The sequence below is a fragment of the Xenopus laevis genome, chromosome 1L (genome assembly GCF_017654675.1).
Source record: "Xenopus laevis strain J_2021 chromosome 1L, Xenopus_laevis_v10.1, whole genome shotgun sequence".
Classification (NCBI taxonomy): domain Eukaryota; kingdom Metazoa; phylum Chordata; class Amphibia; order Anura; family Pipidae; genus Xenopus; species Xenopus laevis.
In genome coordinates, this window is record NC_054371.1 from 76,030,674 (window position 1) to 76,048,098 (window position 17,425).

General features: G+C 36.4%; 1 protein-coding gene across 1 annotated transcript in view; it reads left to right on the forward strand.

The window, feature by feature from the left end:
• papss1.L (3'-phosphoadenosine 5'-phosphosulfate synthase 1) overlaps positions 1 to 15,787 on the forward strand; it is a 31,854-nt gene extending 16,067 nt beyond the window's left edge. Inside the window, 5 exon segments of the mRNA NM_001096616.1 lie at positions 2,214 to 2,419; positions 2,513 to 2,648; positions 4,521 to 4,789; positions 8,432 to 8,661; positions 14,628 to 15,787. Coding sequence (NP_001090085.1) covers positions 2,214 to 2,419; positions 2,513 to 2,648; positions 4,521 to 4,789; positions 8,432 to 8,661; positions 14,628 to 14,766 — 980 coding nt within the window. The 3' untranslated portion in view covers positions 14,767 to 15,787.
• The last annotated feature ends 1,638 nt before the right edge of the window (positions 15,788 to 17,425 follow it).

Sequence of the window (17,425 nt, forward strand, 5' to 3'; positions counted from 1 at the left end):
ATCAAGAGGTGGTTTTATCTCTCTATCCAAACCACACATCCAGGAAAGCAGAAGAATATTCCCTCATCTCCAGGGATTATCACTGGCACAGTTTGGGCCTATTACAAATCTAAGTGGAGGCTAGTAAATTCTGTGCTAACAGCCAAAGATCCCAATGCAAGCATTACTATTTAGGTGTTGTGTGAAGGTGATTTATGATTTGGTATGTATAAATGTTCTTTTTTTTTTTTTCCCCATATGTTTCTTAGTTTCAGGATATGTCTAAATGTTTATGCTCTGGGAATGTTCCAAGTGATTTTTGCCTTGCATTCATATGTGAAATGTATTGAAAGCAGAGTAGTTTTTTCATGGCAAAGGGCAAACTCATTCTGTCATCCAAGTATGTATGGTCCATGTTCACTCCAAAGGTTGGGCTCCATTAATGATGTGCTGGATTCTTTAGCAGTTCTTCTACTTTAACCCTTTTTTTCTCTTTGCGTTATTTTCCTGCTTTCTATGTTTCTCTAGAATCGTAACATCAAAGAATAGTTTAATGAGCACAGGAGCCATTTCATAGTAAAACTGAACAAAGTCAGATGTTGGATCTTGTTGATCTTATCCTGATGCAGTAAAACACTTGAGACACTTCATCGACTTGCATCTTTCTTTGAAGTGTGACCCAAAAAGCTGCTATTTGTCTCCTTAACACTATTTTTAAAATTTTAGAATGAGTTGTGCAACAAAAGCCGGAATTCTGGATCCTAAATAACATTCCTTTAAACTTGCATGTTTTCCCCAACTACCTTCTCCACCAATATCTATTTGCACTAGAAGCCAAGGAAGACTTATATGTACTAAACAGGCAGAATAGATCATTTGGTTTTGTTAGATGATTCCAATTCTTTAAAAAAAAAAAAAAAAACAACAAAAAACTGTTTTTGTTACTTGTTATCTGACTAGGTGAGGCTAAAATGCTTGCGGAGGCACTTGCTGCTTGACTCTAAAAAACCAAATGAACAAATTGAAAAATTATAGTACAGGTAAGGGACCTGGAGTTTTCCAGATAAGGGATCTTTCCGTAATTTGGATCTCCATACTTTGCTAAAAATCGTAATTAAGCCCAATAGGATTGTTTTGCCTTTGATAATAATTCATTATTTTAGGATCGAGTACAAGGTACTGTTTTATTATTACAGAGAAAAAGGAAAACATTTTGAAAAATTAGAATTATTCAATTAAAATGGAGTCTATGGGAGATGGCCTTCCCATAATTCTGAGCTTTCTGGGAGTTGCCTCACAAGAAAACTTTGGGCAACTGAAGAAAAACGAAGTTCCCCCATATATTCCCAACCGTGATTTACTTTATTGCCAGTGTTAAAGCACTTACAAGAGATTAGTCACCCACGGTAGAGGATATTTATCGCGGGCAACTAATCTCCTGGGATGGCATTGCACTAAAGAAGCCATATGTGTTATAATAAGCTAGGGATTCCTGTTAATTACTGTTGTTTTTAGCTCATACACCAAGCAGAAATATGGCATGGCCCTTAAGTACTGGAGTTGGGACCGTTCTGGCCTAAACACTATTAATACTTTGTGAAAAAATGAAAATTGTGGAAAAAATGTAACCTGCGATTTTAATAACACATCATAGTTGTGTCTCATTTTTCGTAAATAAGCCAATACATATATTTCATGTTATTTTTTTCTGTGCTGTCTTGCTCTAACTCTTATTGTAAATAACTGACCAGTTTGTTAATCCCTGCATTTGCATTGCTGATTAATGTTTAGAATAGGGTGTTAGCAGAGCCAGACTTGATTGTGGGTTGCCCCCTTGCACCCCTCCCATTTGCACTTGCCACTTCCACTCCCACTCCCACATTAGCCTTTCTCACCTCACCTACTTGTAACCAGAATGGCAGTACTGCTGCCTTGGCCACATATGCCCTGAGAAATTTATTGGTAGGGGTTGTTACATAATTGAATTGCACCCACCCCATCATATCCATGTTAGAAAGAGACGTAGGTAAGTTGTAGGGCTGTGTCCTGTTTTATATAGCAGATATAATTTGCGATATATTTTTAATGTCTAATTTCAGGCAAATTTGGACAGAATTCAAGTATTTGATTGCAGAATATCTTTGTGAAATGTTTGCCAGATTACAAGGTTTTTTTCCTTTTCATTTGTACAATTCCAGGACACAGTTTCTAAGATGGCTATTTTCATGTTCTAGGAGGAGTCATCAACCTGTCTGTGCCAATAGTACTGACAGCTACCAGTGATGATAAGCAGAGGCTTGATGGATGCACAGCATTTGCTTTGGTGTATGAAGGAAAACGAGTTGCCATTCTACGTCATCCTGAGTTTTATGAACACAGGAAAGAGGAGCGTTGTGCTAGGCAATGGGGAACAACCTGTAAGGACCATCCATATATTAAGGTAAGTGAAAGTCTGTGTACTCCTTGTAGATGATCTTTTTTTTTAAAAAAAAAAATTAGCATTACATTTGTTTGTTGTTATTTGTTGTTGCAGATGGTTTTGGAAAGTGGGGAATGGCTGGTTGGAGGAGATTTGCAAGTCCTTGATCGGATTTATTGGAATGACGGACTGGATCAGTACAGGCTCACACCTGCCGAACTTAAGCAAAAGTTTAAAGATATGAATGCTGGTAAATTAATTTCATATTGTCCTTATTTAAATATGCTTTGAAAAGAATCAGACTTTGCTTATTAACTAAGGCCTCCTTATGTGGCCTTGTTTTAATCCCAGCACAACTGCATTTATTGTTCACTACCTGGCATGTTGTAGTAATGGTTCTGCATTTTCCAAACAGACTACAATGAGTCTCTTGTATGAAGGCTTGGTCTAAGAATTTTACTTTAGGGAAATAAATAGCTGAATGTTAAAATAGGCCTATAATCTTCGTATTTGTTTTAAAAAGAGAAGGAAAGGTGCTCTTTACTTGGGGGTGACAAAAGTTACCCACCAAATCATTGTATATACTTACCTCACACCCCGGGCCGGTGCTCCTATCAGCAGAAAATTGCACCGGCCCTGAGTTCTTAAACTAATGTTATAAAGTGAGATACTACCTAAGCTGAAGTCATAAGCTCCTTTATGTGTTGTGTTTAACTTTACTTGTACCATATACAGCTATATCACCACATGTAAAAGGAAAGAGAGAGATATTCACAGGAGTGTTTTACCCATGGGTAGTGCAGATTTCCCACTGGCAAAAAATCCCCCATGTGCTATTGCTCTTGAATGCTGCAACAGTAAAATTAAGTTAAGTATTGTTAAGAGATGCAAAGACCTGGCAAACTGAAAAATGTTTTTTTTTGTTTTTTTTATGAAATGCATGAGTGCTCCTTCATCCAAATCCTGCATTGAAATCCATTTATCAAAAGCACATATAGAAATATGATTTCACATCTGAAATCTGACATGGAACTAGATATATTCATAGTTTCTCAGGTTCCCTCATTCATGGATTGTCTGATAAACTGCTGCAGTTGGAGTAATAACACCCCCTCCCCAGCAGCACCTCATCAGAACAATGGGAAGGTAACAGCTACCTGATTCTTGCTTTGCTAATAATGCTCTCATGCCCCTAGTGTTACTCTTCCAGTTATATAGAGCAGGAAAAACAATAGCTTATCTGAAAACAATTCCATTGTGAAGTGCTTGCTCTTTATGAAAGCACAGCCCCACCAAGACATGCTTTCCTGAACTAATAAACATTATTATTATTATTATTATTATATGGATGTATATAATAAACATGTCGATTACATAAAATAATGATACTAGAGGTAAAGATGGCCCTGCCCTAATTTGGATATATATTGTCAAACCATGAGAAATGATGCATTTTTTCTTGCATAGAGTTTATTAATATTTAATTGGCTGCAATGAAAAATAAAAGTGCAAGAAGCTTTGTCTTCCTCGTGTCTAAGACAAGAGTTAGGAAATAACAAAGCTTTCATTTCATGTGAGTAAATTAAGCCACACCATTTCTGAGTGCATTGCAATTTGGCATCCATATGCATGACTAAATAATGCTATCCCTAATAGGAAAGTGCACTCTTGGGTGAGGATTTGAATATGTTACAGCTATGAAGAGGATTTTCCTGTTCAGGAGTGCCTGGAGCGTTTTGGATTTTATTTAGAACATATTTGTGGTATACATTCCTGTAAATACAGGTTAATGGTCAGTTCAAGACAGATTTTTGGATTGAAACACTAAACTTATAAACAGGGGAACATTATAAAGGTAATTATCTCAGCAAAGTGTATTCGGAACATTTGTACTTTTGTGTAGGAAAGCAGGTGGACCCAAATTGCAAGGTTTGTCATTAGCAGAAAGCTGCTTAACATTCCCTGTCCTATTATCAAAAGCCACTATTTGGCAGGTAAGGTTTTTGCATGTACTTCTGGCCCTTGCACCAGTTTAATTTTTTTTTTTTAAAGAGCAAGCCAACCCCAAAATAAAAATTGCCAAGTACTTTTTCTTATGGTCTTTACTTTTGTTTCCAACTAGATGCAGTGTTTGCCTTCCAGCTGCGCAACCCAGTGCACAATGGGCATGCCCTGTTAATGCAGGACACACACAAGCAGTTGTTGGAGAGGGGTTACCGTCGTCCTGTCCTCCTTCTTCACCCGCTGGGAGGTTGGACAAAGGATGATGATGTGCCGCTTATGTGGCGTATGAAGCAGCATGCAGCTGTCCTTAAAGAAGGTGTGCTTGATCCAGAGACCACTGTTGTGGCCATCTTCCCATCACCAATGATGTATGCAGGTCCTACTGAGGTGGGTGGAATCTCAGGACATGACTATATGAAACTTTCTGCTTTCTATCGGTGATGAAGGGAAAAAAATATAATACATGCAATATTTGCACAATGACAAATAACCCACAACAACCGATCTGTAGTTAACGTTTGTTGTCTACTGTTCCAAATCAAAAAATATGGTAGCTGTAGGTTATTATACCAACACATCTGAAATCCATACTTCATCCTTTAGATTTTTAAAGAAGTTTTACAACTTTTAATAGCACTTCAATTACATAAATAAGGCATATCTCTGTAGTTGCTAATTGTATTTTTTTGGCTAAAAATACATTTTTATTTTTCTAGTCCAAAAGGCTTTCCACATTGATAGATCAATGTGACACCAAAACTTCTATGAATACAAAGCTTGTGGTACAGATGAGATGCAAAATATAGAGGCAATGCCCATGCTATTTGCCTTGCTCTTATACCACAGCCTCCAAGAAGTCTGATGACAAAGGCGATTTCAGGATGAAGTGCATACAAGATGAACACCAGTGTATTCCTCTGCAATCCAGAACCTTTGTGGTAGTTAATTCAGTTTAGGAGGAGGGAAACCATTTCTCATTTGTGAAGCATGGCCAGAGTGAGGGTCTGACTTGGCAAAAATCCTTCTAAATGAACACCTGCCTTTACAGTAGAAGAACTAAAATGGTAGGGTTTCCTGTGTTATGGACTAATTTTATTCTCTATAAATTATGTAGTGACAGTCCAAAAAGACAACACGAGGACTGAAACAGTCTATACAACTATTTACCTTATTTAAAGGGATTCTGTCATGATTTTTGTTTACTTTTTATTTTTAAATGACGCTGTTTACATTGCAAAAAATTCACTCTGCCATTTCAAATTTTATTCTTCAACCAATAAATTTATTTTTTAAGATGTAATATTTGTGTGGAGGCAGCCATCTTCATGCACTGTGCTGGATTCTGAGCTTTGAGAAGGAGCCATCACTTGAATTGAACTGCTTTTTTTTCTCCCCTTCTCATTGTACTTCAATATGACCGAAGCCGTGCCCCCTAGCTGGGTTTTTCCTGCTTGGGTACTATCACTCCAACTTGCAATGCAGCAGTAAAGAGTGACTGAAGTTTGTCAGAGCACAAGTCACATGGTTTGGCACCTACCAAATTTCAAAAATAAATATAAAAAATCTGCGTGCTCTTCAGCGCAGAATTCTGCAGAAGCAGCACTATTAACTGTGTTTTTTTTTTTTTTTTTTTTTTAAAAAAAACAAACATTTTCCCATACTTATTCTGCCATAAGTATTCTCTGCATTTGTACTTTTAAATAAGTTGCCATTTAAGAATGTTCTAGATCACAAAATATTGTAGACTGAAGTATCCTGTCAACATTTTATATATTTTTTATATAGCTTTTTAGAAGCTGAAAGCATGGGGATCTTTGCTGGTTAAGTGTTTGGGTATACAGTATTACCCTTCACTAAAAGACCTCTAATACTTGTTATGAAGTTGTAATTGTAACACATACATACTGCTCTGGTGGTGTTTCAGAACCCATACTCCGAACTTACCTAGAAAGCTTGAAAAATATATCGAGCTTAAAGGGGAACTCCCCAAAAACATAACTTAAGCTTTTTGAAAAGTAAACCTAATTTCATGCAATATACATCAATTTAAAAATATGCAGATTTTCATTATTTTTAATGGTTTCTGACAGTTACCTAAGCATAGCCCCCTTCTCGTCTGCTGATCTTTCTGACTACTTTGCTGAGCTGGCTGACTACTGTTACTTTATATAAACAGCCATCTGTCCTCAGCCTGCATCCTTCAAAACCCACAATTCCCTGCACATGTGATTTCAATAAGGAACAGAACATCACAGTGCAATGCATTGTGGGTTATGTAGGTGCTGCATACTGTCTCTAAGCTGTGGAGAAGTTGTTACAATTTGTAACATCAGTATTTAGTCCCTCCTTCCCTGCCAGGATTCCAAATGTTGCAGATAGAGAAGAATTGTTAACCAGCTGAATTTCAGCATAGAAAATGCCATTTATTGATACTTTTTGAAGAAACCGGTTACTGTGATGGGTATATTAGGGGTTTCTGTGTTATGTGGGCCTCTTTATCAAATTTTGGATTTGGAAGCTGGATTCCCCCTTTAAATACTATATATGTATTCCATTTGTAGCCAATTCAGGGTATTATCTATATATATATTTTTCTTTCCAAGTTTAAAAATTTCTTGTCTTGATCCTTTTGGTGGGGGGTAGATGCAATAAAAAACAGAAATCCCTCCATGTATGATGATTTTCCAATGACTTAAGATAATAACTTGCCAGTTAAGTCTGTAGTGCCAGATAATAACAGAGCAATAAAAAAAACCTCATCCTCCTTCTTTAATCATTTACGTTTGGTCACAGAAAAATACATTTTCTACAAAATGTGTTCTTTTCAGATCAGTTTATAATCCAGACATTGCGCCAGTAATTCTGTCTAGGTTACACATGGCTTTGTTTTGTAGATGTTTTGGACAGTCATGGTTAATATTTCACTGTATTAACAGATTTCTGTATAAAAATATTTTCTTTGTCCATTAGCCTGAGCATCTGGATTCTGAACATCATCTACAAAATGAAACCTTCACTGTTGTCACTTTGAAAATGTTTCCTAGCACAAAATATGTCTTACACTTTATTGACCTGGTCAAACAAGACTGGTAATCAGATATTACAATTACATCAAGCAATTGGATGATATGTTGGAGCTAGGACCAAATCTTCCAGTACTATCTAACTTTTAATTTAAACTCACTTTTTTTTCTCCTACCTATATTAAATATAAGAGCAGCCAATTAAACCTAGAATTGATTAGGTAGAGAGCATAGTCCATGTATAAGAAATGATCAGACTCTGATTCATTGTATGTTCAAACCAACCGATTAGTCTAGAGGCATTCATTTTCTTGTGGTCCTAAATCACCAGGTGAGGGGTATCGGTATAGGAAACCACTTGCTCCCTAACTGCCGAGAACTTCTCACTCAAATGAGGCAAGGTCGCAGATACCTATAATATTATGAGAGAGAGAGTGTTTGCATGTTGAATTGATGTGCAGTACATAGGCAATGCACCACATCAACTCCTCTGTATGTAAACTGCAAAATGTACCTATGTGAACAGTATATATTTCATATTAAACATATGTAGTGTATGTTTTGGGTGAGTCTCGCCCACATTGTTAAATGTTTGTTTGCTTGTCCTACTTCTAAAATATATCTGTTTATACAGAATACAAATAAACATAGCCTCACATGAAAGGCAGTATTTCTGGAGAGCCTGCTTTCCCACCACCCAAACTACACTGGTCCCCCTCCAAATCTGTCCAGTTTTTCTTTACCTGTTGAGAAAATGCAGTGGGAGTTAATGACCAAGTCAGGATCAACCTTGTTCATGCTCCTTGTAAAAATCCTTGTAGGCCTATAGTAGGCTAAAGTCCTGCAAATGTAATGTGTTATGGACTTGTCAGACATATGTTCATGTAAAATCCCTTTTTTTGGTTTTAAGCTGTACAGTTGTCTCATGATCTGTACAAAGGGCGAATTCTAATTGGCTCAACGAGTAGTTAAAATTCATAATGTAAATTTTGCTTTCATCTCTTAGGTTCAGTGGCACTGCAGGGCCCGAATGGTGGCGGGTGCTAATTTCTACATAGTGGGCCGAGATCCAGCAGGGATGCCGCATCCTGCAACTGGAAAGGATCTCTATGAACCAACGCATGGCGCCAAAGTACTTACCATGGCTCCTGGTCTCATCTCTCTGGAGATTGTTCCATTTCGCGTAGCAGCTTATAACAAGAAAAAGAAATGTATGGACTATTTTGACTCTGCTCAGTAAGTATTTACACAACGTTGATATAAATGTGCTTGACTGTTCTGAAAAAATGTGCTGCTCCAAATATCTTATGATCTTCTAATAAATAATGTTTTAATAAGAATCATTGGTGCTTTGTAGAGACCTTGACTTTATCCAACCTGTTCACTCTAACATTTACATTATGTAAAATACAGAATCTACTTTATAGTAAGTTTAGTATATGCTTTAATAATTCTGGACTGCCCTACACTGTCTTTTGTCTTTGAATGTCTCCTAGTAGAGTTTTTGTTAGCTGTTTAATATACTGTGCTTAGTATGTTGTTGAGAAAAGATCTAAGTGTCAGACTGGGGTGATCAAAGGCCCAACAGGCCTGCTACTGCTATCTGATCAGCCTGTCACACATAGCGGATCTAAAGCTTAGGTCAGCCCAGAGATGCCTCCTTTTGCATATTTAGGCTGACCTTGGTTTGTGTGAACACACACAGTTTGATTGGATTTAAATCAGGGGGCAGGGAGCAGATCTGCTTTTCTCAGCCTGCAAAAATACACAGACTGAAAACGGCCGTAGCCTTCAGCTCGTGTGGCCATAGCCTTAGTTAAGTACCCATGCTATTTAGGGATGTCTTCCTTAAATTACACAAATGATCACTGTTCTCAAACGTTCTTTCTTAAGAAAAAGTCAGTCATGTTAATAGCACAAACTGCTTTATAAATTAACCTAAACAAAAGGCTGTGGGATATGGATATAAAGTTTTATAATTAATCTGGTCTTCCAAGGTCTCCTAATCTCTTTATTGTGTTTATGGGTTCTCTTTTAATTATTTCTCAGCTCGAGAACAATGACACTTTTGAAAGATATGTAAGCATTTAAAAATCAAGTTTGTATGGGCAAAATTAATATTGCTGTTTCATAAGATTTATGATAATGTTCTCTTGCTTTTTAGGAGGAATAAAAGCTTTATTTTCTAGATTGTCTTTGAGGAATTGAGAGGAAATGCGAATTAACTAATTCGGCAAATAGTTTTTTTTTTCTATAGGAACAAGAGTCAACGTTACAACCTTCAAAAATTAAAATGAAAAAATGAAAATGACTAGTAACGTAGATTTATAGTCATGTCACTATCCAAGTTAATATACATTTTAGTAGTTGTAGCACCCCGCATAATCACACGGTCAATAAAGTCTTAAAGTCCTGTAGTTGTTAATATCACTCAGTCTAAGCATTCGTATTAAGGATAATAATCCAAAAGAACCCGTCTATAAAGTTTTACAAAGTGGCAAAGGAGGAGTACTGAGGTTTTATGATGGAGTTGGTTATCTGCTGGTTGCTGTGATAGAAAGCATGGGCTCGGACTAAAAGGGGTGGGTAGTTCCAACAGCAGATCCTCAGACATTTGAGTATCGAGAACTTGTAAAAAACCCAGAGCACATCCTAATATCTTATTAATGCAGGGGTACTGCCCAGTGTAGCCTTCTAGCTCTGCCATTCAGAGCTGCAGCTGCCTTCTAAATTATATGTAGTTGCTGAATCCCCAAAGGAAGCACAAATCTTAGTATGTTGGCATTTCTGTAACAGTACTCTGTATAACAAATCTCTACAGTAATAAGGGTTGAAGTAAAAATCTGCTGTCACAAGATTAAAATTCATCCCACACATTTTCCATGTGGGCTTTTGTTCTTTTCTTCCATAGAAAGCACTGCAGTATTGCCAAATTTGTGTTCAATACAAACACATTGTTCTGTGAAATTAAAGTAGATGTTGTGGAACATTTTTCCTGTCTTTAGAGATTTGTATCTTTGTAGAAATGCACATCAGATTGTTTTTACATCAATGCAAGAGAACATATTTGTATGTAAATTCAAAGCAGTACACCCTTCTTATATAGTTTAGTAGCATGTTTATTTTTCTGTTTATATGTCTTTGATGTTACCAGATAAAGTGAGCCAGTTTCATAGTGATACAAAAAAAAAAAAAAAGAGTATGAAAAAAAAAATACAAGGACTGTGGTAACTTACCAAAGAGGGGGACCTTTCCTAATTTATGATCCTAGTATAGGAGAAGGAAGAGGAACTCCAGCGGTATTACTGCAAACACAACATGTTTCGGGTTCAATACCCTTTATCAAGTGAATTCACTTGATAAAGGGTATTGAACCCGAAACATGTTGTGTTTACCACTGCCTGGAATAGAAAGTTGTTTGCAGTAATACTGCTGGAGTTCCTTTTCCTTCTCCTATACTTGGATCAGTTGCAGCAGTTGCAGCACAGAGCAACTATTAAGGAATTGGACGCATACCATTTGGAAAAGCTGTGCTAACCACCATCCCCCTCTTCTATTTGGACTTTCCTAATTTATGGTCTGGTGTGGGCCTGGGCCATGTGATCAGTAGTCTGGCAACTTTCTGATTGTGATTCGTGTGTGTGTGTATCTATATCCTCTATCATATAGAACTAGCATAGGAAAGGATGGAAGTCTAGATACCGGCCTTTAAAATAGAGCCATGTGTTAATAGTTATTTATGACATGCTAGGTGACTTCCTCCACCAATGAGAGAGACCTATGATTAAGTGCTGGAGGGTACGAAACGCTTAAGGTGGACCATGTGGGGTCAGTATGTATCGCTATTTTAATGTAACTTAAATAAATATTTTTGTTTTAACTACTGAAAAGCCTTGGGACGTATATCTTTTGATATAAACTTTTTTTGTACGTTGATTGCCTATGGAACTGGGGCGAGTCCCTTTGGCTTAATGTATATAGAGATCAGTTGTGGACTCCCACTCAAATATTGACTTCCTCCACCAAGTCACCATCATTGAATCCGATCAGTGATCTAACGGGGACATAATACTCACAATAACATATTTCTTTATATATTATTATCCAAATATCCACCAAAACCCCTTTTAAATGATAGTTATTTGATCCTTTGTTATGCTAGAATCTCTTTAAGCATTTCTTAAGACCAATGCCCAGAGTTCTTGGTGCAGACCTTTTTCAGTTTTTTTCTTGCATCCTTAAGGCCCATCAATAATCTCCAATTTACAGTTAATTTTAAATTTGACTTCCTTCCTGTAAGTAATAAAACTAATTTATTAGGCAGGAGGCAGTTCATTCTTATTTGGACTTTGAAGTTAAACTAGGTAAACATCGGGGGTAAAATATCCTCTTGGTTTTGGGAAACGGTACAAGAGCCCTCGGCAAGTACTGTTTCAGACTTCACATTCCCTTTCACGTATCCGATGTTGTGCCCTTAGCCTACAGATAAGAGGTGGTTTTACTTTAAAACATAATGCTGTAAACAAGACCATAAACCCATCATGTGCAGTGTAACTGATGTTGGAAGAGACATTTCAGAAATATAGTGTGGTGACAGATATATTATAGCGAGGGATGAGGTAAGAAAAAAACTGGTCTGTCTCTTATTTTCCTTAATCTGAAAAAGCCTTTCCAGAGATATGCAGCCAAGTAGTCTTTCATGTGGTACAGTGTATTTCCAGTTTGTGTGGTTAGACCACCATTACTGAGGTTTGGAGAGAAATCCATGTCATTCCCATTGTTATCCAAGTTCTCAGATTCTGGAATTCTTAGCTCCCACGTTAAACAGGTGCCTGCCTGTGTGTCAACTACTGGGCTCCGTAATGGATTAAGTGATCTTCACTTCTGCATATTTGTTGTCATGCTATTCTGCCGGGACCTAGGATTTTGTTTATGTGGGCCACGTACTGTATGTCTGAACAATATTAAACTGATTAAGTGTGAACTAGCGGTTTATCGGTCTGCTTGCTGTTCTTCGTTCCAGTTCTGCTCCTGTTTGCCTTATTGAACCATGTATTGTTATCGAGAGCAGAGGTAAACCTTATTAATAAATCATTTCTTTAAAAGAGAGAGAGAGAAGAATCTATGTGTATGTTGGAATTTAAGAGACTGATGACACTTTCTTGTGCCTTTCTTTGATTATAAAGTGCAGTAACAACAACATAGCGAGTTTATAAGCATTCTACAGTCTACTAAGCTTACTGCTTTACTTTCATTTGTTAATTATGAAATACAATTTTTGCAATGAATTTTCTGAATGTATTATTGACTTCCAAGTTTAACCTATTGCTGTATTATGTTGCATACACACAGTTTACAGTCAAGAACCCTTTAACTGGAATTAAAATGAGATTTAGTTGTCCTACCCCCTTCTAGCTTCTTTTTGTTTTTTTCTATTTACATTTGTAAAACATAATTAATTCCTTTACTCCATAATTGAAGTCACGTACAATAACTTAGTTGTGAATCCTCTACCATTTTAAAAATGGATGAAAATGGAAACGCACACATAGAATAGTATTGTCTTAATTAATAAAGATACATAATAAAGCCCATAGAGCCACAAAGTCTTTCTTTCTTTCCAAAAGTATAACGGCGCTACACTTTTGTAAACTATATATGTACCAAGTATCACGATTACAGTATAATTTCTTGAATAAGCATAAGATTGAGGGCACTCGGAATGTTGGTGTCGCTGCTCCAGCTCCGTTGATCAGTCTTATACTTACTCAAGAAATTATCCAAGCCAGGGTCGTTCACCTTTAAGCTAACTTTTCGTATGTTATAGAATGGTCCGTTATAAGCAACTTTTCAATTAGTTTTCATTATTCTATTTTTTTTTTTTATAGTTTTTTATTTATTCGTTTTTAACTTCAAACTCCTTTCAGCTTTCAAATGGGGGGTCACTGACACATCTCAAAACAAATGTTCTGTAAGGCTACACACTATAGGGGTTATTTTTCAAAGGTTAAGTGTTAGAGAATGGTTTCTTATTATTCGGAAAAACTTGAATGGAGTAAACTCGATTATGCGAGTTTGAGTTGTGAAACCTGAAAACTCAAATTCATCTAGTTTTCTGCGGGAAAATACTTGAATCGCTCGAATTATTCCAGTTTTCAGGCAAAACCCTCGAACATCATGAAGGCTATTAACATCTTCAAATGGTTCAAGGGACCTCAGCCATTGACTTCTACCTCGACAGGTTTTATCTGGAGTATTTTCTGATCCAAGCTATTCCCAGGGCCGGGGTATAATAAATCTCGAAAAAAATTGTATTTTTTTTTTTTTGACCAAAAAAATTTACTTGCATTTTTGTAGAAAGCCTTAATAAATAACCCTTCTTATTATTACTACTTTTTACTACTCATCTTTCTATTCAGCCATTTTCTATTCGTATTCCAGTCTAGTATTTAAATCAATGGATGGTTGACTGTAATTTGAACCCTAGCAACCAGAACCGACGACTTAAATTGCAAACTGGAGAGCTGCTGAATGAAAGCTAAATAACTCAAAAACCACAAATAATAAAAAAAATGAAAACCAATTGCAAATTGTCTGAGGATTTCACTTTTCTTTCTACATCATACTAAAAGTTAACTCTAAGGTGAACACTTACGCTTCTTCAAATTAAGTTTTGTTCCTCTAGTCTGAAAGGGTGGCCTATGGTGCGGTGATCTTTTTATGGGAAAAAAAAGATTTCTCTCTGTCTATAATGCCCGCTAATGTAATTTTAAATAGTAATGTATTTATAAGGCAGAGGGCTTCACTTCTTATGCATATACTAGATTGTTTGGTGCTCCAAAGGGTTTGCTTTACTTTGGCAGGTGGCCTTACATTTGGCAGAAGCTATAGGATAAGTTTTGAACAGGCAAAATACTTACTGGGTGCCTCTACAAGATTCCAAAATCTAATACACTACACTAACTTTTTCTGACCATGACTTCTTTTCCAAACTGAATAGAAATTACAGACAAAACAGGCTTTATTGATGCAAACTGTGCTCCATAAACTCTATCTGTATCTGCAGATCAGCCCTGCCAGTCCTTTTACGTACGAGACTTGCACTTCTAAGCATGGCCTGTTCAGCATAACAGTCATTTTTGTACCTTATAGCTAGTATACTTTGTTTTTTTTTCACAACCTACCTTTTCCTCTTATTTCAGCCCTGAAGACTTTGACTTCATATCCGGGACAAGAATGCGCAGACTGGCTCGTGAAGGGCAGAATCCTCCAGATGGCTTTATGGCTCCATCAGCCTGGACAGTGCTAAAGGAATATTACCAGTCCTTAGAAAAGGCATAAAGCTTTTACTTGGCAGCATAAACATCGGTCCAATTTGTTTTTTCAGACTGGCTTAAAGGGAACGTTTACTTTTGGCAAAGTCCTACCAAAGTGGTAGAACTTTACAAAAGAACATCACCCATTGCAACAAGGTTTAAAAATGCTTCTTTTATGATCTATAAACTGTTTAAATGGCCACTTAAAGATGCATTCTCAAGAGAGAGCGAGAAGGGGGTCAAAACCCCCCCCCCCTCATGCACTACCAAAAGCAGTAGGGTGTAAGTAGAGCGTTGGGTTAAGCAAATTTTGTGTATGTGTGGTTTCAGCTAACCGGATCATCTGAAGAGAAAAAGATTGATCACACATGCATAGTAATGCTTTTCTCCACTCTCCACCCCTGTTACCGATCTCTGTATCAGTGCACATTTTAATTATTAAAGGAGCCACTTTTTAAACTTGATTGTAATGGTAAAGTTCTCATTTTGCAAAGTGCTAACACTCTAGTAGTCTTTGCAAAAGGTGAACATCCTCTTTAAGGTCTTTAATCTTTGCTTGCTTTTTAGGTCAATTTTAACTGAGTGTCCTTTAAATACTGTAGTTATAATCATATTTATTGCTAATCCTACCTCCATTATGCTTTGCTCTTTGACAAAACTTTGGGTCGCTGGCGATTCTTTATGGTCACACGTGCCAGTATTGGTCATTCCATCAATTACAAGTTTTAATATTAGTGGCACTTTTTTACATCAGCACATACTGTTAAAAGTATTCCACTATTTTTGGATATGCTCTCTACGCATATATGAAAGTGGTGTTAACGTTTCAATTAGGATTTTGTCTCTCTCTGGGACCAAATGTGGCTTAAAACTTTAAGATGTTACAATCTTTGTTTTTTAAAAAGGGGGAGGGGTCTCATGGCAGCCCCACTGGAAATACATTTTATCACCTACATTACATTGATGAAGCCCTTGGCTTGTCTTGGGACGCACTTCATTTACATACGTTCTGTTTCATCATTTGTGTGCCTGGAAAGCTAAGTGGATACTTTCTGATGCCTTTTTTTTGTTGTTTATCAGAGTACAGAGCATTAATCATGTCACTATGTTGATCAGATTCTGTTGGTTCTATATTCTCTGTGGATACATTAGCTCACAAAAAAAAAAATCCACCCATTCATATGACATTTTTTTTTACATGTATATAAATCCTTAAGTCTTCAGTAGATCCAATGGCTCAATAATTTTAAAAATGGATTTAGCAGCAATACATTTTATATAGGTAATGTACCTTTATTGTAAAGTATAAGGCTATAAGTCGCAAAGGAGTGTCATGTTATATAAAAGTCCAAGGCTTCAGACTATACGCTTTTATACAAGTCACTTTATAATATACTTTTATTTCAAAGTAGGGTGTCCATTATATTTTATAATACACAAGTATCACTGGGTTGTGAAAAAAGTGAAGGGACACCATTAAGCATCATTAATAGCCACAGACAACATATACATGTACTGTATATATTCTACAAAAAGAAATACTATCACAGCAGGACTCATCATTATATTAAAATAAATCAGAATATGTGATTCTTATAAATTGTTGATGAGTCCCACTAAGTTTAGTACTTTTTTTGTATGTATCGTACTGTAATATCTAACTAAAACTGGCTTTTGAAATGAAGTTATCTTCCTTAGATTATATAGTGAATAAAGAACCCCCTCTTGTAAAATATAAGGATATTATAAGTTACAGAGGAGTTTCATGACCATATAAAAATACGAGGCCGAAGGCCGAGTGTTTTTATACAGGTCATGGAACTCCGAGGTAACTTCTAATATCCTCATATTTTACAACTGGGGGTACTTTATTTATTATAATACACAAATTTCAATGAGTCATGTGACAGAAATGACATCAGAACTCACTGTTTATACCTGATGACATCAGAACTCACCGTTTATAAGGATATAATTTACAAGATATTGATAGCTTTTGTGTATTATAAGTATATATTATAATACACACACACACACACAACCATGTAAGCAAAAGTTGACCCTAAAAGGAAACCTATAGTTACTGTTTCTTATCTTTGTGTTTTTTTTCTTACATTTTTAAAACCTCTTCCATTTTTTACCTTAATCTGGCTTTCATCCTTTATTTGTTAGACCTGTTGTCGATTTCGCTATATAATAAAACTTCTGTTTCTTCATTTACTGCAATAAATGTTTATATGATGTCTTTTAAATGCTATGTTGTTATTTGTAGGCACATATCCATTATCTTGGCTTTTTGTTTATGTTTTAATGTGATGAAATTCTTTCTAACCATATATTCGGTATAAAAGAAATCTGACACATTTATATGGCTTCTTTGTGCCTAGTATAAGGGAATACATCTTTTTGTTATACATATTTAGTGTCGGACTGGGGTGTCCGGCCAGCCATACAGTATGTCCCGGCGGGGAGAGCGGGTTTGGCCGGGCAGGTGTCTGTCAGCCCAGTTTGACCATGTACATATTTTGCTTTAAATGATGCGAGACATGGCACCATTAGGGAAACCAGTAAAAGCAAAAAGATTATGAACATTTATCCGGAAGTCAATGTCCAGAAATCTCTGAATTATGCAATCTCCTATTGTGTAAAGGAGAACTAAACCCTAAAATGAATCTGGCTAAAAA